Raw genomic sequence first — 26736 nt, forward strand, 5'->3', positions numbered from 1 at the left:
CCCTGATGCAAAGAACTGACTCATTTGAAAAGACCCTGAAGCTGGAAAAAGATTGAGGGCAGGAGGAGAAGGGGACGACAGAGGATGAGATGGTCGGATGGCATCACCAACTCAATGAACATGAGTTTGGGTAAACTCTAGGAGTTGGTGATGGACAGGGAGCCCTGGTGTGCTGCAGTCCATGGGGTCACAAAGAGTTGGACAGGACTAAGTGACTGAACTGAACTGAATGACTAATGATACTGAGCATTTTTTAATGTGCTCATTAGTTATCTTTATATCTTTGGAGAAATGTGTATTCAAGTACTTTGCCCCTTTTTAAATAGAGTTTTTTTTGTTTCTTTGGAATTTTATATACATTTTGGATATTAGGACTATCACATATATGATGTGAAAAGGTTGTCTTCCATCCTGTAGGTTGTCTTTCTACTTTCTTGATAATGTCCTTGGATGTACAAAAGTTTTTAGCTGTGATGAGGTCAAACTTGTCTATCTTTGGTTTTGCTGCTTGTGCGTTTGGTGCCATATCTAAGAATATGTTGTCAAATTCAAGATCATGAAGATTTACCTCTATGTTTTTTTCAGAGAGCTTTATGGTTTTACCCTTATCTGTGGATCTTAGATCCATTTTGAATTAAGTTTTTATGTGCTCTGAGGTCGCACTTAAGTTTTTATACATGATATACCTAAATCATTTTTGGTTAAAGATTAATTCAAGTACTTTTCAAGAGCTGACCATGTGCCACTGTCCTAAAGACTGGATAACTTGGGAACAAAAGCAATAAGCCTACCCATGTGAAGTTCACAGTCATTTCCAAAATGTTCTATTCATGCGCAAATTTCAAAAAAGATTTTTTTAAACTCAGAATTATAAACAACCATTTACCTTTAGGAAACAGATAAAAAATACTTATTTTTGTTTTTTAAAACTAAGTGTTAGGTAGCAAGGTGGCTACTAACTACAGAGCATAATTTTGTTTCACTTTTCTGGTAAGTGAAAACCAAGAAATATCTTCAATTTTACATATATATATATATATTTTTTTTTAAAGAACTAAGCTACAAGACAACTGGTAACTTATTCATAATACAAAATAATGTCAGAGTTATTCCTTTTCTCATCACAAACTTTTGCACAATCTTATTATAATTAAAAGGTTTTATTTGTATAACATTAAACATCCTGAGGTATTCTGTGCACTTCTGCTTACAACTTCATTATCGTAATAACTTTCTCTTGAATGACTGAGTAAAGAAATTTCACATCAGTCATCCTAAATCCTTTGTAAATTACAATCAAAGTAGCTATTTAGTTAGGAGTAATATTTTATGTTTCTATAAAACATCCAGTATTTTAAAGAAATACCATTACTGAAAATATGTCTTTTCTAGAACGTATTTCTTTTGGCTCAGAGAAAATAAGTTCTTCGTGAATTTCCATAATTGAAACTGATTTAGCAAAGTGCAATCATCTGAAGATTGTTACAAATATCTCTAGTTTCAATCAAGACATTCTCCCTCTGTCATTTCTTTGAATTGTTAGCAATGTTTTTTGCATATCTTCCACCAGAATTTGCTGACAAAAAATGCATTTAGTTTTTTATAATAATTTTCTTTGTATCATTTTATTTTGTAACTTTTTATTTGTTTATTTATTTTTTGGTAACTGTTTTTAGTGTGGCAGAAAGAACAGCTGTTTCCTCAATATTATGTCTTTGGCTATTAAGTGAAAACATTTCCAAATATCATGGTTATCCAGTTAAATACTATAGTAAGATTTCTATTACTTTAAGAATCACTGATAAAAATTATAGCTTTGGCTTCATGTTTTGGATGGTTTGTTTTTAAAAGGTTTAGTTAATAGTGATGGTTTCAAATTATTATTTAATTAATTTAATATTATGGCATTTTATATATATGGAAAGGAGCTACAGGATATGGGTATAATTTAGTTTTAAATATTCTTATTGGCAATATTAAGTGATTTTGACCTTACTTTAGAAAATTTTTTAAAAAATTGCTTCTTACCTCAAAATGAAGCTGATGAAGAAAAGAAAAGGTTTCAGAAACATTCAGTATATATTATAGGATAATTCTAGGCTAGTTCTGCCCAGGAAAAAAGGTAATTATAGCTACACTAAGACTGGATGAGATCCATGTGGTTTAAGGATCATCATGATATAATATGAATTTTCAGTAAAAACAAGAATTTTCTACTAATTTAAAACGACTGTTTAAAATTCAGTTCACAATCAAGTGGCTCCTGCCTTTAAAAAAAAAGGGGGCGGGGTGGTGGGAAATAAAGAAGTTAGCCTTTGGCCTTACTGCCAAAGGGCTCCATAAGCAAGCTATTGGCAAGACTACCTCTTAAAATGATCCAGCGGATGTTGGCAATTTGATCTCTGGGTCCTCTGCCTTTTCTAAAACTAGCTTGAACATCTGGAAGTTCACGGTTCACGTATTGCTGAAGCGTGGCTTGGAGAATTTTGAGCATTACTTTACTAGTGTGTGAGATGAGTGCAATTGTGTGGTAGTTTGAGCATTCTTTGGCATTGCCTTTCTTTGGGATTAGAATGAAAACTGACCTTTTCCAGTCCTGTGGCCACTGCTGAGTTTTCCAAATTTGCTGGCATATTGAGTGCAGCGCTTTCACAGCATCATCTTTCAGGATTTGAAATAGCTCAACTGGTATTCCATCACCTCCACTAGCTTTGTTCATAGTGATGCTTTCTAAGGTCCACTTGACTTCACATTCCAGGATGTCTGGCTCTAGGTGAGTGATCATACCATCGTGATTATCTTGGTCGTGAAGATCTTTTTTGTACAGTTATTCTGTGTATTCTTGCCACCTCTTCTTAATATCTTCTGCTTCTGTTAGGTCCATACCATTTTTGTCCTTTATTGAGCCCATCTTTTCATGAAATGTTCCCTTGGTATCTTTCATTTTCTTGAAGAGATCTCTAGTCTTCCCCATTCTGTTGTTTTCCTCTATTTCTTTGCATTGGTATCTCTTCTTGCTATTCTTTGGAACTCTGCATTCAGATGCTTATATCATTCCTTTTCTCCTTTGCTTTTCACTTCTCTTCTTTTCACAGCTATTTGTAAGGCCTTCCCAGACAGCCATTTTGCTTTTTTGCATTTCTTTTCATGGAAAAACTAAGAAAGTTCCAGAAAAACATCTATTTATGCTTTATTGACTATGCCAAAGCCTTTGACTGTGTGGACCACAATAAACTGTGGAAAATTCTGAAAGAGATGGGAATACCAGACCACCTGACCTGCCTCTTGAGAAACCTATATGCAGGTCAGGAAGCAACAGTTAGAACTGGACATGGAACAACAGACTGGTTCCAAATAGGAAAAGGAGTCTGTCAAGGCTGTATATTGTCACCCTGTTTATTTAACTTATATGCAGAGTACATCATGAGAAACGCTGGGCTGGAAGAAGTACAAGCTGGAATCAAGATTGCCGGGAGAAATATCAATAACCTCAGATATGCAGATGACACCACCCTTATGGCAGAAAGTGAAGAGGAACTAAAAAGCCTCTTGATGAAAATGAAAGAAGAGAGTGAAAAAGTTTGCTTAAAGCTCAACATTCAGAAAACGAAGATCATGGCATCCGGTCCCATCACTTCATGGGAAATAAATGGGGAAACAGTGGAAACAGTGTCAGACTTTATCTTTTGGGGCTCCAAAATCACTTCAGATGGTGACTGCAGCCATGAAATTAAAAGACACTTACTCCTTGGAAGAAAAGTTATGACCAACCTAGATAGCCTATTGAAAAGCAAAGACCTTACTTTGCCAACATAGGTCTCTCTAGTCAAGGCTATGGTTTTTCCTGTGGGTATGTATGGATGTGAGAGTTGGACTGTGAAGAAGGCTGAGCGCCGAAGAATTGATGCTATTGAACTGTGGTGTTGGAGAAGACTCTTGAGAGTCCCTTGGACTGCAAGGAGATCCAACCAGTCTATTCTAAAGGAGATCAGCCCTGGGATTTCTTTGGAAGGAATGATGCTAAAGCTGAAACTCCAGTACTTTGGCCACCTCATGTGAAGAGTTGACTCACTGGAAAAGACTCTGATGCTGGGAGGGATTGGGGGCAGGAGGAGAAGGGGACGACAGAGGATGAGATGGCTGGATGGCATCACCGACTCGATGGACGTGAGTTTGAGTGAACTCCGGGAGTTGGTGATGGACAGGGAGGCCTGGCGTGCTGCGATTCATGGGGTCACAAAGAGTCGGACATGACTGAGCATCTGAACTGAACTCAACCTCTTAAAACAGGGAGTCTCTAAATAAATGCTTATGATTATAATTGGTAACCTGATAAATGAAGTGACAAAGAAATTTAAAAAATCAGAATGTATAATAAAAGAAACCCATATAAAACAGCATCTCTAGTACTATAAGTTACTGTATAAAGAAATCAATGCACAAACTACTTTGACAAAGATTATAAACCTCCAACAGACATGAAGGCATTTGCCATTTTATGTAATGGGTTTTGAGAAGGTATGAACGAAAGAGAAATACTCTCAGTTGCAACTCATACTCAACTCTACTCATATTTCAGTGTTTAGTTCTAAAGAGGCAATTTGTAAGGGTATTTTAAAACAGTGTTCCTCAGACACTCTGCCACTGCAATAAACCATCTCCTGAGCATCTTTGTAAGAGGAACAGCATTTGTCAGGTTTATAAGGCAGTCTCAGAATGATATTGATGCTCCCTTTGCCCACACTGGTGAAACTGTCATGACATGTGGGGATGAGCATGTTAGGTGGAAGAGAATGCTAAGCAATATAGTTCCTCACTCTTGGCAAATTTACAATACTGTCATATATACTACAAAAACCCCTGAGGGTATGGTTCTCAAAGTGCAGTACCTGGACTGGAATGGCAGCAGCATCACCTGAAAAGTTGTTAGAAATGCAAATTCTTGGGCCTCACCCTAGACCTACTGAATCACTATAAAGACAGGGCCCAGAAGGCTGTGTTTTAGGAAGTCCAATAGGTGATTCTGATGCAGGCTAAAGTTAAGAAACATTGCTCTAAGTAAGTATTTTCCTTCATTTCCTTTATAACACTTATTAAATATATAAAGTAATTATCAAAGTGTTCCTATAAATTATACAAAAGTAAGCAAGATTTAAGCACTAGAAACAACCTTATGACGAGGGGTAGCATTCCGTTTGAAATATTTACATATTTTACATACAAAAAGTGAATAAAGTAATAATCACCACTCACTTTAAAAGCTTGATGAATACATATAAGCACACTATGAATCCTTTTCAAGATCTCCTTATATTTTTACTGTATATTCCATTATCTAGGCATATATAAGTTTGAAGTGTTAAGTTACATATTTTTAAAAATTTATAACGCAGATGGTATGATCACTCACCAAGAGCCAGACATCCTGGAATGTGAAGTCAAGTGGGCCTTAGGAAGCATCACTATGAACAAAGCTAGTGGAGGTGATGGGATTCCAGTTGATCTATTTTAAATACTAAAAGATGATGCTGTGAAAGTGCTGCACTCAATACGCCAGCAAATTTGGAAAACTCAGCAGTGGCCACAGGACTGAAAAGGTCAGTTTTATTCCAATCCCAAAGAAAGGCAATGCCAAAGAATGCTCAAACTACCGCACAATTGCACTCATCTCACACACTAGTAAAGTAATGCTCAAAATTCTCCAAGCCAGGCTTCAACAGTACGTGAACCATGAACTTGCAGATGTTCAAGCTGGATTTGGAAAAGGAAGAGGACCCAGAGACCAAATTGTCAACATCTGATAGATCACGGAATAAGAGAGTTCCAGAAAAAACATCTATTTCTGCTTTATTGACTATGCCAAAGCCTTTGACTGTGTGGATCACAACAAACTGTAGAAAATTCTGAAAGAGACGGGAATACCAGACCACCTGACCTGCCTCTTGAGAAATCTGTAGGCAGGTCAAGAAGCAACAGTTAGAACTGGACATGGAACAACAGACTGGTTCCAAATAGGAAAAGGAGTACGTCAAGGCTGTATATTGTCACCCTGCTTATTTAATTTCTATGCAGAGTACATCATGAGAAATGCTGGGCTGGAGGAAGCACAAGCTGGAATCAAGATTGCTGGGAGAAATATCAATAACCTCAGATACACATATGACACCACCCTTACGGCAGAAAGCAAAGAAGAACTAAAAAGCCTCTTGATGAAAGTGACAGAGGATAGTGAACAAGTTGGCTTAAAGCTCAACATTCAGAAAATGAAGATCATGGCATCTGGTCCCATCACTTCATGGCAAATAGATGGGGAAACAGTGGAAACAGTGGCAGACTTTATTTTCTTGGGCTCCAAAATCACTTCAGATGGTGACTGCAGCCATGAAATTAAAAAACGCTTACTCCTTGGAAGAAAAGTTATTACCAACCTAAACAGCATATTCAAAAGCAGAGACATTACTTTGCCAACAAAGGTCTCTCTAGTCAAGGCTATGGTTTTTCCAGTGGTCATGTATGGATGTGATAGTTGGACTATGAAGGAAGCTGAGCACCAAAGAATTGATGCTTTTGAACTGTGGTGTTGGAGAAGACTCTTGAGAGTCCCTTGGACTGCAAGGAGATCCAACCAGTCCATCCTAAAGGAAATCAGTCCTGAATATTCACTGGAAGGACTGATGCTGAAGCTGAAACTCCAATACTTTGGCCACCTGATGAGAACTGACTCATCTGAAAAGACCCTGATGGTGGGAAAAGATTGAAGGTGGGAGGAGAAGGTGATGACAGAGGATGAGACGGTTGGATGGCATCACCAACTCAATGTACATGAGTTTGAGTAAACTCTGGGAGATGGTGATGGACAGGGAGGCCTGGTGTGCTGCAATCCATGGGGTCGCAGAGTTGGACACGACTGAGCAACTGAACGGAACTGAGCAAGACCACAAACAGATAGGCCCAGACAGTCAGATTTCTTCAGAAGTCCTTCTGTTTTCTTTAGATTTGGGAACTAGCTTCCCACAACTATGTATCTGCATTTCATAAAACGGTTTACTAGCTGCATCTGTTCTCTGGTTTTCTATCTCTCTCACAACTTAACCATCAATCACTTGCCTAAAAACAACATGAGACCCATCTAAATGAGGAGTTTATTTTGTTGTTATGAAGAACTGTGAGACATTTGTATCCTTCCCGTGGATACACTGAAGGGAAATTCTTTATTGTGTTTAACAGCAAAACGCTCATCTTCAAAAAATGCTCCTTAAATGGATACCCCCTCCTTGTCCATTTCCTTCCTTCACTGAAGTCACCACCTTGAACCATAAAATCTTTGACAACTCGGTGAAAGAGACAACTTTTATAATATAATGGCTTCTGAGTTGATTTCCCAGTCCCCTTTTCACCTGTACAAAGACAACGAAAGTTCTTGCATGTTTTGGGGCACATATCAGAAAATAATTCAAAGACAGCTCTTCCAGCAGGTTATTAGTGGAGATGTCAAAGAAACATCTAGGATGCTGAACCTTTATTCCCATGGTGTCAATACTTTGATCTCTGAGTAAAATACAGTTTCAGGTGAACACACTTTAAATAGGGAAAAATCAAGGACAAACTAATCCAATCATTTTGCTCCTGATTATCTTTTATCTTCTAAATAACTTGTGCAGGCCTTCTTAAATTCTTTGCACCAGTCCAGTCTCCTCTTCCCAGGGTCTGGTCTGTTAAAGCGCTTCAAATCTACCACCACTAGAAAAGGCACTAAAGACTGTACTATGGTTTTAGTTTTAACTTCTGTCATTTAGGTTTCCTCTTCTTTTCATGTCTTTTACTCCTTTAAAAAAAAATCTCGTATTGATTTACAGTATTTCTTTATATATTGTGGCCCATATTCTTTTGCTGATAACATGTTTTCTCCCTTTAGGTCTATGGCTTCATTTTTCATTTCATGCTTTCTTTAAGAAGCAGTTTTACATGTTAACTAAAAAAAAAATTGGTTTCTTCTTCATAGTTCAACTTTTTGTGTCTCATTTAAAAACTTCTTCCTTAGTCCAAGATCAAAAATTTATTTTCTGTTTTCTTTTAAAAGCTTAAAAAATTTTCTGTTCTTGTGTAGGTCTTTCAACTCAACCTGGAAATATTTTTTGTTCATCTTTATAAAGACCTGTTATTTTTTTCACATAATCAGTTTTCCCAGTTCATCCTTTCAATGTCACCTCTGTCATGTATTTAATTTCCTATATCAAAGACTCAGTTTCTACTCAGTTGAAATGTCTGTCCCTACTTCAACACCACGATTTCTTAATCACTATAGTTTTATGATAAGGCTTTATGTCTGTCAAAGCAATCCTACTTCTACCTCTTATTATTCCAGAGGACTGCCTAGGGTATTCTTAACCACATGCTTGTCAAGTTTTAAAAGACACAAAATAGAAAAAGGCCAGTGACAGTACTCTGAATCTCCCACTCTATTTTAACAAAGCAGCTCAAACAAAGCAAAGCAAAACAAGGGGCTTTTGCTTGAAGTTTTCTTTTGAAGAAAGAGGTTCCTATAAAAATAAGTTGGCCAACACTGTCTTCCTACAACCATAAGAGTTGAGGAAACTGAGTTTCAGAGAAGTTAAATAATTTTTTTGTTTGGTCCAAAATCTATAATAAGGAAGTTGCAGTGCTAGCTAGCATTTAAACCTAGGATTGATTCCAAATCCCATATTCTGGTTACTATGCCAAAACAAAACCCACAATAAGTCTAAGTTTAGAACTAGTAAAATAATAGAAATAAAATAAGGAATTAAAATTTCTTAAAAAATTAAATAAGGACTGCCATTACTTAACACTCTCTCCAAAAAACCCAGTGAGTCGCAGCAGGGAGTGAATGGGAAATACCTTAGGAAAAGGACAGAAATAGGCTAAGATAATTCACAAAGAGGTTCTTTGCTGTCAGCTAACAGCACAGTATTTCTATAGTCCTTTTAACTCTCAAATTACACAAACTGTAGTGGTATACGGTAATAAACATATGTTGAAAGTTTACAATTTTTATTAATGTGAATAATGAAACCTGGAATAAAAAACATTTTGAACACTTACACAGAATTAAAATGTTATCATTTAAAAGAGGTAAGAAATTTACCTGCATCAAATATTGTGCACCCTCTCTCAAATCATCTGCATGTACTGGAGCATAAAAAGCCTTCATTTTGTTTTTAATAAGCCACCGCTGATATTTGGCTTGATCAATGGACATCTCTTTCATAGCTTGTCTTCGAGGGCCCTTTAAGGTAAAAATATTAATAAGTCTTTAACTGAAAGGTAATCTATTCCATTTTCATAAAAAAAGCTTCCTGTTATCTTGGCTTAAACAAGGCATCTGAACATAGCAGTGGGGGGAGAAGGGAAGTACAATATAATGCTAGCGTTTTACTCTCAAATCGGTGAATTATATCCAATAAAGACTATGAAAAGACAGTGTTGATGGAACAGAGGCACAGAAAGAAGAGAAAAGGAAACAGACTTTGAAAAATAAATAAGTATTGGTAGTAGTAAATGAGAGAAATTATAAATTACTGAAAATGGAGACGATATTACAGAGAAAAATAAGAGCCTTCTATTTTTCTATGGAAAGTTTCCCATCTTGTTTTTCATTTGTCTCAAATGTCTGAGTTATTAAATCTCAGAAACATAGAAGTATCATTAAAAGTCAAAGTTAGCTATATAAATTCATTTTTTCCTTTGTCCTTCTGTTGAACAATGACATAACATATGAAAGGAAATGAGTTTTTTCAACTTGCAATTCTATTTTGATCCTTGTAAGCAACACATAAAATGTATTATATGTTTTACCTAAAGTGTATTAAGAAAAAAAAATCTAAAAATAAGATTAAAAGTTCACCTTAATTATACATGAATAAGGAACTGGAGAAGGAACTGGCAACCCACTCCAGTATTCTTGCCTAGAAAATCCCATGGACAGAGGAGCCTGGTGGGCTACAGTCCACGGGGTCGTATAGAGTCAGACATGACTTAGCAATTAAATAAGACAAGGAATGGTACAATTTATCATTATTAGTAGAAAAATTGCCTCTGTGCAATTTCTTACGCTCAAGACTCCAACCTGAACTGATCTACTTGGAGACAAACTGAAACTCCGCAGGTCCCAAGTGGAGTCAGTGTCTCAGTGTGTTCTTCACTACCCTACACACACATTTTACTACTCTACAAGCAGAAGATTAACTCTAGCAGCGGCTGGGACATAGGGCATATAACATGCATTTCTAGCACCAAAATAAAATACGCAATAGAGCCTGGGAGGTAAGTTAATCTGGTAAATAAATACTCCAATTTCCTATGCAGAAAAGATCCATCATCTAGTGATTTTAGCCAAGAGGCCAAAAATAAAACTACTTTTAGATGAACATTTACCCCTATTTTTAGTAATTTCCTTACTCATGAATAAAACTAAAATGAATGGGCAAGAATTCAGCTTTCACCCTACTCTTTACATACCAGATACTAAATATTTATCAGTACCATATCTGACAAGTAAATGTTCCTGGCGTTCTCAGGACTTTACTAGATTTATCAGTAAGAAAAAAACACATACCGAATTCCATTCAGCTTCCTTAGTTTTTTTTTAGCTCCTTAGTAGGCTATTTTTCTTAGCTAAAGCAATATTGCTTCCTAAAAGCTACTCAAATTATTTCAAATCTAGAAAGATTCACAAATTACAAATGATATACACAGAGTGTAAAATGTTTTAATATGGAAGATAAAACTAGGACTTACCATATGCACATGACCACAGATCATCAAGCCAACATTTTTTGTGAAATCGTGAACAAGATGAAGTAAAGCTGGGCGTGAGTTTGGCGCACCTGTCATAACAAGACACTGAGGCCTAATTTAAGATTAAAAGGAGAAATGTAATTAGAGAAATTTAAGGCTTTGATAACATGGACATGATTTCAAGTTGCTTCTCTAACACTACATTGTTACACTAGACTCTCCTTTACACAACTGTCCTCAAGACACAGGCTACACGATTCTCATAGAAGATGACATAACCAGGGTTCCTTGGTGCATAAGAAATGCAGAAACAAAATCTTCTTTGAGCAAACATCATACCAAATATCCTAAATTAATAGGTAATATACATCAAGATTCTGGGAGATACTACAGAAAGAAATATCCATAACCAATTAAAAACATGTAACAACTTTTCATCTTCTAAAAGTAATAAATATTACAATTCTTTCAACAGAGTTCACAAAACTTCATGAGAACACGGCCATGTCTTCATGTACAGAACAGGTCCCTTTCCTTCTTAGCCTGATCAAATCATACTCATTTCTGCTTAATAATATCAGTCTTCCCTAATCTAGCTTAATTTTAGTGAATGTTGTTCTATGAGTAAAATCACCTATGGTGAAGAAAAGGTTTCTATTTGAACTAAAAGTTTTAATTCTAATTCGTTACAATGAAAGCCAAAATTAATTCAACTGCCTTTCAAAAAATAAGACACTCACATGATTTTTCATGTATTTTTAACTCTTGATTTTCACTGACTAGAAATAAAAGTCAATATTGTTTGAGGAAAAAATATTCACAAATCCATTTCATAAATTCAAACAGATTCACAAAAACTCATTAAAACAACAGTGTGTATAGTTGAACTTTAACAAAAAGCAAATAGGCTGAGAATTCTGACTTACCTACTAAATTAGTTAGTAGCTCCTAACTATTCTCATAAAATAAGCAGGAAAAGCTGAATAAAGACTACAAACTGATTCAGAATTTTAGCAAGCCATCTGAAAATCCAGTTCTGTCTGGAGGAATAGATTTGAGGCAACCAAACATGAAGTCATCTTTAGCAGCCCAGAGACTGCTAGTAGTCCCGTCTCTCCATCTGAGTGTTAGCAGGTTACATGGCTCCCCAGCTAAACACTGCCTTTCTTAGCTTTCCTCAAAGTGGCCCTATGACTGATTTCCAGCCCATATGATGTTCCTAATTCCTCATCCTACCCTTTAAAAGGAACCTGGGTCACCCTCCATACTTTCTTTACCTTTTCCGTAATCTAGACTGTGGAGTTGGTGATGTCTTTGGCCACATGGACATAAAAACATATCCTAGGGAATGGCAGGCTGATGAGGTAAAAGGAAGAAATGGGGGACTTGAGTGACCAAGTGCAGCCAATCTATGTAGCAGCCATATACTGTCCATCTACCTTTGGACTATCACAGAACGCTGATATCTATCTTGTTTAGCCACTTTGTTTTTTCAGCTTTTTGTTATGGTAGTTTAACCCATTACTAATATAACCTAGTACTGTGGGAAATGAACCTGTAGTCCCCATCTTTACTAAATAGTAAACATGTTAGTAAACATACCACAAAGGCATAACTTGAGTATAAAAGTATACCAAAAAAAGGCATAGAACAAAATATATTAGGGATGTCGTCTAGTAACGAGAGTGTGAATATCTGCCTTCATCTTTACTCCCTCTTTTAAAATCTCCATAGTATGATAGGATTTTTTTTTAAGGCACCAAAATATAGAGAAGAGGATAGGACACAATTGCACTGAAATTTTGAAAGCCAGAAAGCAGATGCAAGAACAATAAAGGATTTGACAAATCAGGAAAAGGCTAAATTATAAATGAGCATTAAGAGAAAACTGTGAAGCCACCTGATTTTATACCTGCTGCTACTGCTGCTAAGTCACTTCAGTCATGTCCGCTCTGTGCGACCCCAGAGATGGCAGCCCACCAGACTCCCGCATCTCTGGGATTCTCCAGGCAAGAACACTGGAGTGGGTTGCCATTTCCTTCTCCAATGCAGGAAAGTGAAAAGTGAAAGTGAAGTCACTCAGTCGTGTCCAACTCTTAGCGACCCCATGGACTGCAGCCTACCAGGCTCCTCTGCCCATGGGATTTTCCAGGCAAGAGTACTAGAGTGGGGTGCCATTGCCTTATCCGGATTTTACACCTAAGAATCATCAAAATGCCTAGGACTGACAGGCAGTAGATGCCTCTGTAAGTGGCAGGGGCAATGCGTTAAAAAAACAAAAATAAGGAGAACTAATTTAAAAAGTTTGCATAAGAAGCATCTAGATGAACCCAAGTCATTTCCATCACTATGATGGGCAACTGTCCTTGCCTTTCTCCAACCCTATTAGGCTAGAGCTTATTTGCTAGAGAGGCCTGTGGTCTGGGAGCAATAGCTGAGGGCATAAGCAGCTACCTTAAGCAGGGAGTTAGAACATTCATCATATGCTGGAAACTGAAATCTCCAAGCTGCTTTGTCACTTAGCTCTCAGAACTGTGGCAGCCAGAACTTTATCAGTAAGCAAAGATTAAAAGATTGTTTTCTGAAAAATCTAATCAAATTAAAAAAGAAAACTTTTAAGATGACTTAAACTTCTCAAAGAACCATCACGGTCACATTAATCTCCATTAAGGGCTTGACTGAGAGCCCTACCCCTAATGCAGAACTTCCCTAGCCCCAGATCACAGACATTTCAGACAAGGCTAAATCTAAGAACCCAAATTAAAGAGGCAGGAAATGATGAGAAAGACACTTCAAGGAAATAGAAACTATAAAGTGAAGAAAACAAAATCTTTTGGCAAATTTGGTGAAGGCTGAGATAGTGATAAATAGAAACTGAAATAGGAAAAACAATTTATTGGCTACATAGAAAACATAAAACCTGTACAGGAAAAGAAAGCAATCATAATTTACAAGGCTAAGCTCTGAATTATGCTTTAAAAGTCATAAAAATATAAACATCAAGTCTAACCTAATCAAAATAGTGACATAAAAATATACTGGGAGGATAGGGTAAAGAGAAGGGTGTGTGTGTGTGTAATGGGCATGCATGGATGAAAGAAATCAAGAGAGAATGCCTAAAATTTTAAATCAAACAATACAATAAGACAAACATGCTTTTGGGGACTATTAAGTAAATACTACACAATTCAGCTAAGAACTGAAATTGGTTGCTAGTGGCATAAAAGAAATAGGGATTTGAGAAGCAAGACAACTACTAATTTTCACAACAAATGTAAGCTTTTCCTCTTTTAAATATGTTCATGTATAATTCTGATAATTTTAAAACACTTGTTAGAGTAAACTTTTTTTTTTAAGTTTTTAAAGGTTTTAAAAAATTCCCATTTCTATTAATAAGGCAAATAACAGTTTTTTATTGACGGCAAGTTAATTCTGATTCTTGATCATACTCTCAGTTCCGGGACACAGCTTTTTGCACAAAGGAAGGATTTCTATTTTCTGCCATACTTTGCATTAACTATGAAAACATTAAAAATGTGCTGAAATTAAAGTTTTCCTCCCAGGGCTCTCACTTCTTTTCCCTATTTCTTTCTACTCCAAAACTGAAGATCTGTGGTCTATGGGAATCTTTCATTTGACAAAACAAATTGGTGGTAGTGGTGGTTGGTGCGGGGGTGGGGGGAGGATATTCAAAGAGTAACAAAAAGAATATATTAATACAAAGGTGTTTCTTCTTGAGAGAAATTTGGTAGAGCACTTATCCATCTTGAAATTTTCTTTTAAAAAGATTCTGTCTTTTGTTTTACTGAAAACGAATTTATTCCTGGGATTACTGTTCAGAAGCCAATCAGAAGCAATTACTCATGACTAAAGAGTTGCCTGTTCAGAGCCAGGCTTACATGAACAGTATGAGAATGACTGTCTAATGGTCTATTTTTAAAAAAATGACAAGCCTACTTTTAGCTACACTTAACAATAATCTATAATTTCTAAGAATCTATATAAATAAATTAATACTTTTGATTTCCAACAGTGCTTTAATAACTGAATCTCAACTATTAGAAATGTTAAATTAAGGAATAGCATTTAAATTGATGACTGATAAACTAAATTTTAAGATAAAATAAAAAGGAAGGAAATAGTAAGAAATGCTCTTTACTCTGACATTGATTCTTTATCACAAAAACTGATTGCCAGTTCCACAGTGAGAACAAAGCCACTAACATGAAAATATTTACCGCCTGAGTAAAATTATAAAACAAGTATTTTTATGAATTTCATCCTTAATAGTTATAAACTTGAATGGCCACAGAGGGGGGAAAAAAGTTTACTTTAACGATACCTATCTAAAAGCCTTCAAAGAGAAACCTCCAAAACTTCCGTAACATTTTTATAAGGTAGATGATAATTTTTCTCTCTGTAAATTTTTGAGAACAAGAAGCCTCAACCTTGTTTTTGAATAAACTGCTCAAATCAAACCAAACAAGAAACAATATTCTATGCTTTTAGATAATTTTTCATGAAATATCACCAAGTGAAAATATTACTAAACAATAAGTCCTGATTGCCATCTAAAACAAAATGTTTCTGTGTTACCTGATCACTTACCTGAAGTTTTTCACGTGGTCTTCCACTCCAGAAAGACGAATCGAATGCTGCAGTGCATTCAGGTAGGTCAGAGCTTGTGTGGAGGATCCCCAGTTCACATCTGTAAGAGGACAGTGTTCATGCACCATAATACTGGTGATCACAAATCATCAATAACCAATGCTTGCACATTTAAAAAGTCAGCTGCTAAAATAAACTGTTGTACTCATCAGGAATTTCAATAGTTTACATCTACAGCATGAAATTAAGGCAATGCTAATCTGAGCTATTATTAACATTTAAAGAAAGTGTACAACTTGGAAAAGACTGAGATGAAAGGGCTGCAGACATGCTGTGCATTCAGCTCAAAATGAGTCTTGCAAACAAAGAAAAAAAAAACATTTAAAAATTATTGTTTATACAGCCAAAGGTCAAAAAGGAAAAAGGCAGATCTATGATTGTTATAAAATACTATTTATAGTACTTCACCGTTTAAGTTATTTGAACATCAAGGCAAATTTTACTTCTTATTGAATAAACAGTCTAAACACAAATGATGATTTTAGACATTTGTTACTTTAGAGACTTAACAGGCATATTAGAGAAATAATTGTTTCTAAGATATTTAAAACAATATCTTCTTTGTCCACTTCATTTCTAAAGCCACTGTTCTAATCCAAAACCTCATTCTCTCGTACTTGGATCACAAAATGTTTCCTCACTGTGTAAAATAACTACACTGCAACTACTCTGTCGTCTCTTTCTAATCTACACTATTGGGCCACAACTTCTCAAGTTTTTTCAATAGATTTTCTTGTTACATGTTATCACACTAAATAACTGGACTCATCCTAACCTATCCCAGCATCTGCTTATGTGGAGATATACCCAGCAGTTATCAACGCTACACATTCTAGATAATCTTCAACTATTTCCCTCTTTATTCCCAGTTAAGTATATCTGTCTAATTGTCCTTGCTATACAGTAAGCTGGTGGGAAGATACTATGTGTTCTATTATTTTGTGATTCTGTGGTACAAATTATAGTAGGTACTAAACCACATTAGGTAATACATATAATGCTTATCAGGCTAACAGAAACTTCTGTACTATAATAAAATCCTTTCAAAGATTAATTTTAAAACATATTGAGTGAAACAGAATGTTTATTACATGAATTTGTTATTTTTCTACAAATAGGATTAATTAAATTTAACTCATGGCTAAGAATGAAATTCCACAGAATAAAAAGTCTTAGAGTAACTTTTTCACTAAAACTACATATATTTAGAAATAAAGCATTTTAGGTTTTATGCAAAAGGCCTTTCCAAAATACAAAAGATGGATGTTTAGATATGAAAGGTACAAAGAACATCTAAACATTTTTTAGCTTGAAATACTAAATATTAAGAGAGAAGACTACTGACCTGGTTTTTTGTAGGTAACATAAATGTAAAGTCCAAGAACTATCACATATGTTAGCAATGCAGCCCACCAGTTAATGACAAACATCACTATGCAACAGAGAATTGCTCCAAGAAGTGATATCCACATATTGTAGTATTTGAATGCAGGACGCCACCCTAACAGAAACAAATAATATAGATAAATAAAGTCACTCAGCTACCTCATCTGCTTTAGACAGTGGTACATATGCATGCACAAAATAAATTTCTCTGTGGCTGCTACACTGAGAAGTCTTTAAATGTGAACTGTAAAGCTAATTAAACAGTAAAGTCATAGACCATCACTGATCATAATGTCATGATTCTTGATAGCCATGAAGTGGGCACATCTATTTATATCAACATTATCCTATCTTACTAGTTCCCTATTCAAAAAGTCCTTACTAAAAAAATACAAATCAACCTAAACTCAGTGAATGCTAAAAATAAGAGAAGATGAAAAAATTAGGTTTCAAATTGTGTTCTTAAGAGTGAGATTTTATTTTCTGGTTTTTAGCATAAGACACATCCATATGTTAATGAATATAGAAAACAATTCAAATAAATTGTTCTTTGGAACTGTTAAAAAACCTCACCTACTTGCTAAAAAACTTATCATCATTTGGGGAAGTATTTCATCTCAATAAAATTTATATTTTTAAAAATTAAGCTTTTAATTTTGAGACAACTGCAGATTCACACACAGTTTTAAGAAATAATATAGAGATTCTGGGGGTGCTTTACCTAATTTCTCCCAGTGATAACATCTTGCAAAATGATACCAAAGTATCACAGCTAAAATATTGGTATTAAAATAGTCAAGATAAAGAAAAATTCAACACAAGAATCCCTTGTGTTGCCCTTTTAGAGCTACACCCACATCCATCTCTAAACTTTATATTCTTAAAAACTGAAGCTAAGATGTTTGTCTCCTAAGTTCCCATGTTTTATCTTTCTTGTTCTGAGAAACTTCTAGGCCCATAGAAGCAATAGTGTTTTTGTTATTTCATTTCCTTCTCTGATGCCCAACTGTTGTCATGGTTTATAACAAAATACCCATAAAAACTGTATATGGAGTAATTTTTCAGTTGATAAAGACCCCTTATATTAGAATTCCACAGAACTCATTGTGTTAAAAATATTCCTGGATAGGGTACTATATCATAACAGTGTTCTTAGAACTGATAAACACAGGAAAAAAAAAAACAAAATAATTCTTTCACAGTTAGCCAGAATTTGAGATTAATGCTATTTTAAATTATTTGAAGCAAGAAACAGACATTGTTTACCAATAAACTGCATGACAGAAGATCTCTGAAGACTCAATTTGACTCAACTATAAAGGCAGAATGAAGCATTAGTGAACTAATTCCACACATGCCATCTTTTAAAATGTATTAAAGTTTTATTTTCTCTAAAATCAAACATTGCCACATTTACGAAACTTCTAAAGAAAATGTAAAATCACCTGGAGATTTTGCAAGTGATGCATGAAATACTGAAAAATTGATCAGTGCATATGATGCAAGGAAGAAGTTAGAGATAATTGGAGCAATAACATTCAATTCAGCTGCAAAAGAAATACGACATATTAGACATTTAACTTTTCAAAACTATGAATCATTTCAAACCTTTAGATAATACATAATACTCCTAAATCCATAACCCAGATTTAATGAACTCTGCTATACATACTTCATATACTTTAAATCATATCCTACGTACACAGTAGAAACCTCCTTTATGACTCTCTCTCTCAAAGTTGAAATATTCTTTCCAGTGATGTTATACTGTTTTCCTACATACATATATGGCTCACAACGATTATGGAGCACTGTTTTGGATGTTTTAAAAGTTACATAAATTACATCATACAATATTATCATTCAGTAATTCAAATTTTTTTACATTCATTATTTTTGAGATTCATCCATATTAACATATGAAAACCAAGTGTATTCACATTTTTACTGCTGAATATTTCACTCAGGTTGTTTCCATTTTTCACTATTATAATTAATGACACTAAAAATATTCTTTTATATAAAAGTTTCTGCAGGGTACAAAGCTCTAAGAACTGGTGGATCATAGGAAACTTTATTAAATATTGCCAACCTGTTCTCAAAAAGTAGCTATACCAGATACATTTTTAAGCATCAGATGAGAAAGTTAGTTTCCATGGTATAATCCAAAGTCCAAACGTTCTTTAAGACCCAATCAGAGGGAAAGGAACCAAAAAGATCAGCAGAGGTTTTACCTTCATGGAAGACACCATAATCCTTTACCCTATGCTACTATCATACTTGTTTTAGGGATAAGAACCTAGGAGCTCCCTTTAGCCTAATAGGGAGTTAGTGAGGGTATGAGTTTGAGCAAATATTTAAGGAATGCTATTATCTGCAGTATTTTCTAAACTCTTTTCCTTTGATCAAAAAGAAACTTAGTATAGCAGGCAAAGTAACATTTTATGACTTAATGACTCAATGTTGACAGTTAATACTATAAATGCACCAAAATCTACATCAGCACACATGTATAGACTAACCAATTAAGATGAATCCAAGTGCAATTAAAAATGTTAAGATGTAGCCACGAAGAGGTTCATTATTTTTCCCATAACCTTTAGCAAACATCTGGAAAGCTGGGTAGATGTTGTCCTTACATAGAGCCTAATAAAGAAATGTAAACATTAAAATGGAATACCTCAAAATAAGACATACAGATCTGCTTACAGTTACAACAGGTAAATCAGGAAATGAACCCAAGTTTCTAATTCTTGGTCCTCTTTTTTTCCCTCTCATACTGCTTTACCAACAAATTGTAAAGAAGAGTCAAACATTTCCAGTATCAGAAAGGCTGGAGATTTAGAATACACTGTAGTGTTTATCTATTTTACCCCACACCAGGTTGACAGTCTTACACAAATAAAGAGTCAAAGAAGCAGGCATATATATAGAAGTGTGGAAGCTTGAGAAGTATGATAGATGTGTGACCTATTTCAAGAAAACCAAGTCAAAATCTAAGACTTAAAGCAAATAAAAATCCTAATATAAAACTTAATCACTTTTCTTAAAACAATACTGAAAATAGTTTTAGGATATATTCTACACCTCTACTGTATTAATTATAACAAGAAATTAAGAACCAAGCTGCAGAATCAATACTTCACTTGTTTTAGTAATAAAAAGTACTTTCTATGCAGTATCAGTTGTTTGTTTATTTGATGCTCACTAAAGGGAGATAATGTTTTATTTATCATTATATCCTGAGCACCTAACATAATGTATGGCACATCCTAGACATTCAAATATTCATAAAAATAAAACACTTATTTTGGCATTATGCTAACAGGAACAAGATAAAGTATCTTCTTTTGATTTATGGTACTTTTTATCTTTGGTAAGACATGAAAATTTATGCTAATAGAGCATGTCAAAAAAGCAAAAATTCATTACCACTTCCAGAAAGACAACTCAAAAACTATACCCTGTCAGTGGATAAATGCACAACAGTTTATATAAATATACATATCCACATTCCTGTGCATAAAATTAAATATGCCATCCTTGATATATGTGTTGGCATGTATCATATAAATACACAGGGTTGACAGAAGTAAATCATTTAAAAATATTAAAAATCCCATTTGAAATATATTACCTTGTCTACCTCTATAATAAAATTTGCAATGTGAAATACTCACCTGAAATATTTTGGGTGCACTCACAAGAGATGCTAATGCAGAAGAAAGAGTGGCTGAGAAGATACCTGCAGAAATTAATGGTGCAAAGCCTGACACCATGCTCATTACCTTAAAAAGTGACAATGGAAAAGTCAGTCATACACAATTCAAAAAAATCCACAACACTATACATCTTTACTATTCCTATGAAGAACACTGATAGCAATACTGGGGAGAATACGATAACAAAAGCAATAGTCCACAGCAATAATGGTTCTTACATGCATTACAAACTTCTGAAAATGATGTATCACCATCCCTTAATTAATGTAGGAAAAGACCTTTTATTTCGTACAACATCAAAGGCAAACACAATGGCAACGAGAAGAGCATGCCAAACTATAAAATATGCATCAGTTTCAACAGGCCAATCTTTGCGTTATTATAAACCGTTTTACACATAAATGTTCCAGATATTATTTCATGCATAAACGTTTCAGTGCGTACCTCTAATGGGTAAGAACTTTGAAAAACTGTAACCACAGTCACTGTCACATCTTAAAAACTGCTTAATTCTTTAACAGCATCAAATACTCAACCGCATCCACAACTCCCAAATTCTTTCTCTTTTCTTGCTTTTTAAAATAGTTCGTTCAAATAAGGATCCACAAAAGGATTACACTTTATATTTGGTGGTTTTGTCTTAAGTCTTTTTCAATCCATAGAGTCATCCTTCCTTTAAATTTTCTTATTTTTATGTTATTTCTCCTAGAGAAACCCTATCTCTGGATTTTGCTGACAATCTCCATGGCCTTGTTTAATCTGTTCCTCTCACCTCTATTTCTAGTCAACTGGTAGGTAGACGTAGCCAGTTAATCAGACGAAGGTGCACAGTAATACTCCAAACTGGTATGAGACACTTCTGTCAGGAAGGTTGTTTCTTTTTTTTTTTTTTTACGTTAAGATAGTAGATTGGTATCATGGTTATGTCTTTTGCTTGTTTTTAAAGAATCCTCATTTTTTTTAAGCTAAAAGTTGAAATATCCAGTCAAAAAGATGTAAGTCTAGGAATTGCCTCTAAGTAATCTGTGAATTGGGGGTCATAAACAAAACACCACTAGCCATGCTTTAGTAACTGATGAAGCTAGAAAACGGGTATGTCAGGTACATTAGATTGCTTTTTCTCTCTTTGAACACGTTCAAGCATTTCCCTATAAGGAACTTAAACTTAAAAAAATAGATCACTAACTTAGATGATGAGAAGGCAATAAAATAAACCCCAAACTGAGGAGCATAATGCCAAGTAATTTGCCTGAACCCTTCAAAATGTCAGCATCTTGAAAGGTTAAAAACAAGAAAGCTGTGAACTCCTCTAGGTTAAAGCATTTTAAAATAACACAACTAAAGGCCACATGTTACAATAGACTGAATCCTGGATCAGGAAAACATGACCTGGGGCATTAGTGGAACAAGTGAGGAACTATGAATATGGAATATATATTTAGACAACAGTATTTCATCAACACTGGGATTACTTGGGTGGGATAATTCAACCACACTTGTGAAGAATGTTCTAAATACTTCAATCTGACTGTCATGTTGTGATGTCTATAATTTATTCTCATTGGTTTGAGAAAAATACTATACCTATAAAGAAAAACAACTAATAAATACAAATGAAGATAAGTAGGTAGGGTAGGTTTTCATAGCACTGTTCCTTGTGTGCCTTTAAAATCTGTCAAAATATAAAGTCAATTTGCAAGAACTGTTTAATGGATTTAGGTACTGTTAATTTGATCTATCCATTATAAATTTTACTAGTAGTGAACGATCATCACACTTTGTTTATTAAACAATGGTGAGTCAAAGGTTTCTGAGGACATTAAAATAGAGAAATATAATAAGAAACATAAAACTAAATAAAATTGAACATTTAAGATAAGGTGACTCAATTATATGTACATATATTTATCGATTAAATGCAAAATAGCATTATATAGTGTGCCTTTGTATAGATTTCATGATGGAGTCTCCATTTATATGCTCCTCAGTAATGTTCTAGTCACCATTCTTCATTCTCCAAGTGACAGGCAATTAATAATTTGACAGAATTTTCTTTCCATTCTCTTATCACTTCACAAAGTACTTTTAAAAAATTTACTTAAATTAGAAAAGCATATTTACATATACCAAACTCCTATACTTTGATTAAGTCCATACTTTCCATACTTAGACTTAATAAAGACAACATACTTTTGTAGTTTAAGGCAACAACACAGAAATCTGATTGGCGTTTTCAGTCACTGGGCAGAGACCAACATTTGTGTCTTTCATACACAATATCAATGTCAGAATTGGCCTGAATAATTAGCTGGACATGAATACTTTCTTTCATTCTACGATTTTGCCTAGTCTTGTGACTAGAAAAAAACAAACATCGTTACATAATTGAGTTCAATATTTTTAACCACTGAAAGTGCAGCCCATTGTTTGAAACTAAACAAAAGAAAATATACATAATGCCATTAAAAATTTTCATGTAAACCACACAGATTCTACATAAAATGTCTACATAATATTTCTACATAATGTTCTGAAATACATTAAATCCACAACTATTCTGTTTATTAGGTTTAAGTATTACTAGAAAAACACGAGGAAGCAGAATTTTTATTTTCCACTTTGAATTTGTAGATCTATTCTACAACTTTACCACAAAATATCTTGTTTTAATCTCCTGAATCTATCTATACCTTTGAGTTTTTTCTTTCTAGCATCCTGAGAATTATCAAGCAACTCTCAAAATATCCTCCAAATTTTAGTAGTTCCTTTTCATCTTATAAATCTTATCTAAAACTCATAAATTTTACAAAAATAGAATAAATAAAAAGCAGGACTGATAGCCTGCAAATACTTGAGCAGTAGTACTAATCTTTATTGGGGCTTCCTTTGTAGATCAGTTGGCAAAGAATCTGCCTGAATGCAGGAAACTCAGGTTCGATTCCTGGGTCAGGAAGATCCCCTGGAGAAGGAAGTGGCTACCCTACTCCAGTATTCTTGCCTGGAGAATCCCATGGACAGAGAAGCCTAGCAGGCTACAGTCTATGGCGTCACAAGAGTCAGACATGACTTAGCGACTAAACTACTACTACTACTACTACTACTACTACTACTACTACTAATCTTTACAGAGTTCATATGTTTACTAGTTCACAAACTTTTAAGCACGCATTAATAATTTAATTCTGCTGTTCAATGGTGGTTTAACACAGCATCACTATATTAGCCATATTTAATTAAATAAGACTGCTGATACTGATCAATACTTAAAAGGGCATTTATATATAGAGGAATTAGGGAGAAATCTCAAATCAGAAAGCTGAATTCATTTCAGTTAGTACGGATTTAAGTCGGTCAAAAATAAAAACAAAATACTTAGGTGTAAATCTAACAAAAAATATACAGGACTGATATTCTGAAAACTACATAATAATGATGAAGGAAGTCAAAGAAGATCTAAATAAAGAGTAGAATATATGTGTTCATGGACTGGAACAGTGTAAAGCTATCAGTTCTCCCCAAATTGATGTACAAGTTTAATGCATTTCCTACCAAAATTCCAGCAAGACTTTTTTGTAGATAAACATAGATTATTCTAAAATGTATCTAAAAAAGCAAAAGAACTAAAATAGCTATAATAATTTTGAAAAAAGAATAAAGCGGGAGGAATCAAAATGCTCCCTGATTTTAAGACTGACAATCTAATTACAGTACTCAAGAAAGTATGGCATTGTTGGGAGGACAGACACAAAGATCAATGGGACACAACAGAGAAGCCAGAAGTAGGCCCAGCACATATGACTATGTGTGAGACGCTTTCTTACTTTCTCAAACAGTATACTATATACAATTACTATTTATTATACCTTATTACAGAAGTGTTGCCCTCTGGGGGCCTTTTGCCCCTGAACAGGCTCAGGTTTCATTCTTTTATATTTTTCTGTTTGCCCAATTATTTACATGGGGCTTCCCAGATGGCACAGTAGTAAAGAATCCACCTATCAATGCAGCAGACCCTGGTTCAATCCCTGGGTGGGGAAGGTCTCCTGGAGGAGGCAATGGCAACCCACTCAAGTATTTCTTGCCTGGAAAATGCCATGGACAGGCGAATGTGGCGGGCTGAAATCCCTGGGGTTGTGTAGAGTTGGACATGCCTGAGCGACTGAGCAAGCACTATGAGCTGCATGCCGTCTTCACTGATGTATGAGTATAAAGCAATAGCAAAAACTTTCTGCTATACTCTGAATGGTAGAACTGACAGCAGTTTGACCTCCAGAAGAACACAGAACGCTTGTATAATACAAATTTATGCTCACCTGGAAGTTGTTCATTAGGCCATAGGAACAAGGGTTGGTTTCACAGGATGAAAAATCAAAGTTTAACTTGCAGGCTGCAGAAGTGCAGTTTGTCAGCTCTGTTACAATGGTGTCATTAACGTTCCCAGTAGCGTCCCGAACAACACACGAACCTGAAGCACGAGTGACAATGAGGACAAATCATCAAGCTAACATTTACCTTCATTTCAAAATTATATACACCCACAAAGAAATTTATGGTACTGACGGTATGTACTTGCTTATAATAGTAATCGAATACAGTGTATTACAATTAAGGAAGCTTTACCTGGAACAGAATGTGGAAAGCATCATGGTCCCCAGTATTGAGTCAGGGAAATGAAACCTTATAAAGTATGTATATGTATATACTTAAAAATCTTGTAATCCTCACTGTGAAAATGATATATTAGCAAAATCATTTCCTGTACTACTTGATTAAAATGTCCTAAAGCAAATATAGAAACACTATGTTGAAAGAGTTCCAAACGGCAGAAACAGTTTCACATACTCCGAATACTTTATATTTAAAATGTGCCAAAGATCAGACTTGAGGTAACATCAATCTTCTGTGAGGAAAAGTAATTTAAACATGAATGAATTATATAATTCTATTTAAACCTTTGTATCAACTAAGTCCACCCTGATAATACGAAAATATAAGGTGGGAGGAGTCGGGGAGGGATAGTCTGGGACTCTGGGGTAAGCAGATGTAAGCTATTACACACAGAATGAATAAAAAAACGAAGTCTACTATATAGCACAGGGAACTATATTCAATATCCTAGTAAAACTATAATGGAAAAGATTAGTAAAAATAATGTACATCCATATATAACTGAGTCACTTTGCTGTAAAGCAAGAATTAACACAACATTGTAAATCAACTCTACTGCAATAAAAAATAAATGAAAAAATTAAAAAAAGAAAACATACAGTATGAGATTTGCAGCAGACTGAATAATCAAATACTATGAAAAATATATATTCTATAGTTAATGAATTTGGAATTTGTGATTCTTTTGATTAGTACTAGACTATGACTTATTCCTCTAGTATGCTTAAAATTTTTAACTGTAAAACCTGAATTTTAGAATTTAGACATTAAACATAAGTGCTTGTACTTTAGGAATATGATTTCTGAATAAAGTATTTAATTTCATGAATGTACAATAAATTCAAGACAAGACAGCATCTATAGTCACTGTATGCAAATTATATATAAAATCAGTAGTTATTAAATTTTTTTCTAGACTAGAATGTTTCAGTTAAAGAACCTATCTTAGACTTTCAAAATTATTTACTTACTTACTTATAAATAAAAACACCAAAACCCTCTTTGTCATGAGGCAGTGCTATTATCTTATTTTTGGCAGCAAAACTGGCTTCCTAACACATAAAAGATTTAGAGACTGACTGACCTCTTAAGTTCTTTCTTCAAGTACTATAATATGATTCCATCAATGTATTAAAATAGCTTAAAATCATTTTCATTAATTTAGTAATACTTTTCATTCAATGTAGTATCTCCTATTAATTGAAATCAAATTTTTATGGTAAAAAATGTCAGGTTCTGCATAATGGCCTTGAAACAATCTTAATAGAGTAAGATTATATAAAAATATAAAAAATAATCATCATACACAAAAATATGCTAAAATTTGTGAAGATCAGAAAGTAAAATTCATTTACTTCTACACATGAATTATATTTTCTGTAAATATGTCTCAGTGAAATTTAAGAATCTGCAGATGAGACTTCACATAACTTTCTAACTTACTATATAATTAAATAAAAATCCCAGACAAGAAACAATAGAGGATTTGGTGGCTTAGACAACATGTATTAAGTCA

General features: G+C 34.4%; 1 protein-coding gene across 2 annotated transcripts in view; it reads right to left on the bottom strand.

The window, feature by feature from the left end:
• SLC12A2 (solute carrier family 12 member 2) overlaps positions 1 to 26736 on the bottom strand; it is a 93717-nt gene that overhangs the window by 21174 nt on the left and 45807 nt on the right. For both annotated transcript variants that reach the window (XM_061422900.1, XM_061422902.1), the window contains exons 10-17: positions 24866 to 25017; positions 20511 to 20618; positions 19353 to 19476; positions 18276 to 18377; positions 16790 to 16945; positions 15385 to 15484; positions 10777 to 10888; positions 9125 to 9265 (exon numbers count right to left, since the gene is read on the bottom strand). In XM_061422900.1, the coding sequence (XP_061278884.1) occupies positions 9125 to 9265; positions 10777 to 10888; positions 15385 to 15484; positions 16790 to 16945; positions 18276 to 18377; positions 19353 to 19476; positions 20511 to 20618; positions 24866 to 25017 (995 nt within the window). The remainder of the gene's footprint in view (positions 1 to 9124; positions 9266 to 10776; positions 10889 to 15384; positions 15485 to 16789; positions 16946 to 18275; positions 18378 to 19352; positions 19477 to 20510; positions 20619 to 24865; positions 25018 to 26736) is intronic.

This window comes from Bos javanicus, chromosome 7, assembly GCF_032452875.1.
Source record: "Bos javanicus breed banteng chromosome 7, ARS-OSU_banteng_1.0, whole genome shotgun sequence".
Taxonomy (NCBI): domain Eukaryota; kingdom Metazoa; phylum Chordata; class Mammalia; order Artiodactyla; family Bovidae; genus Bos; species Bos javanicus.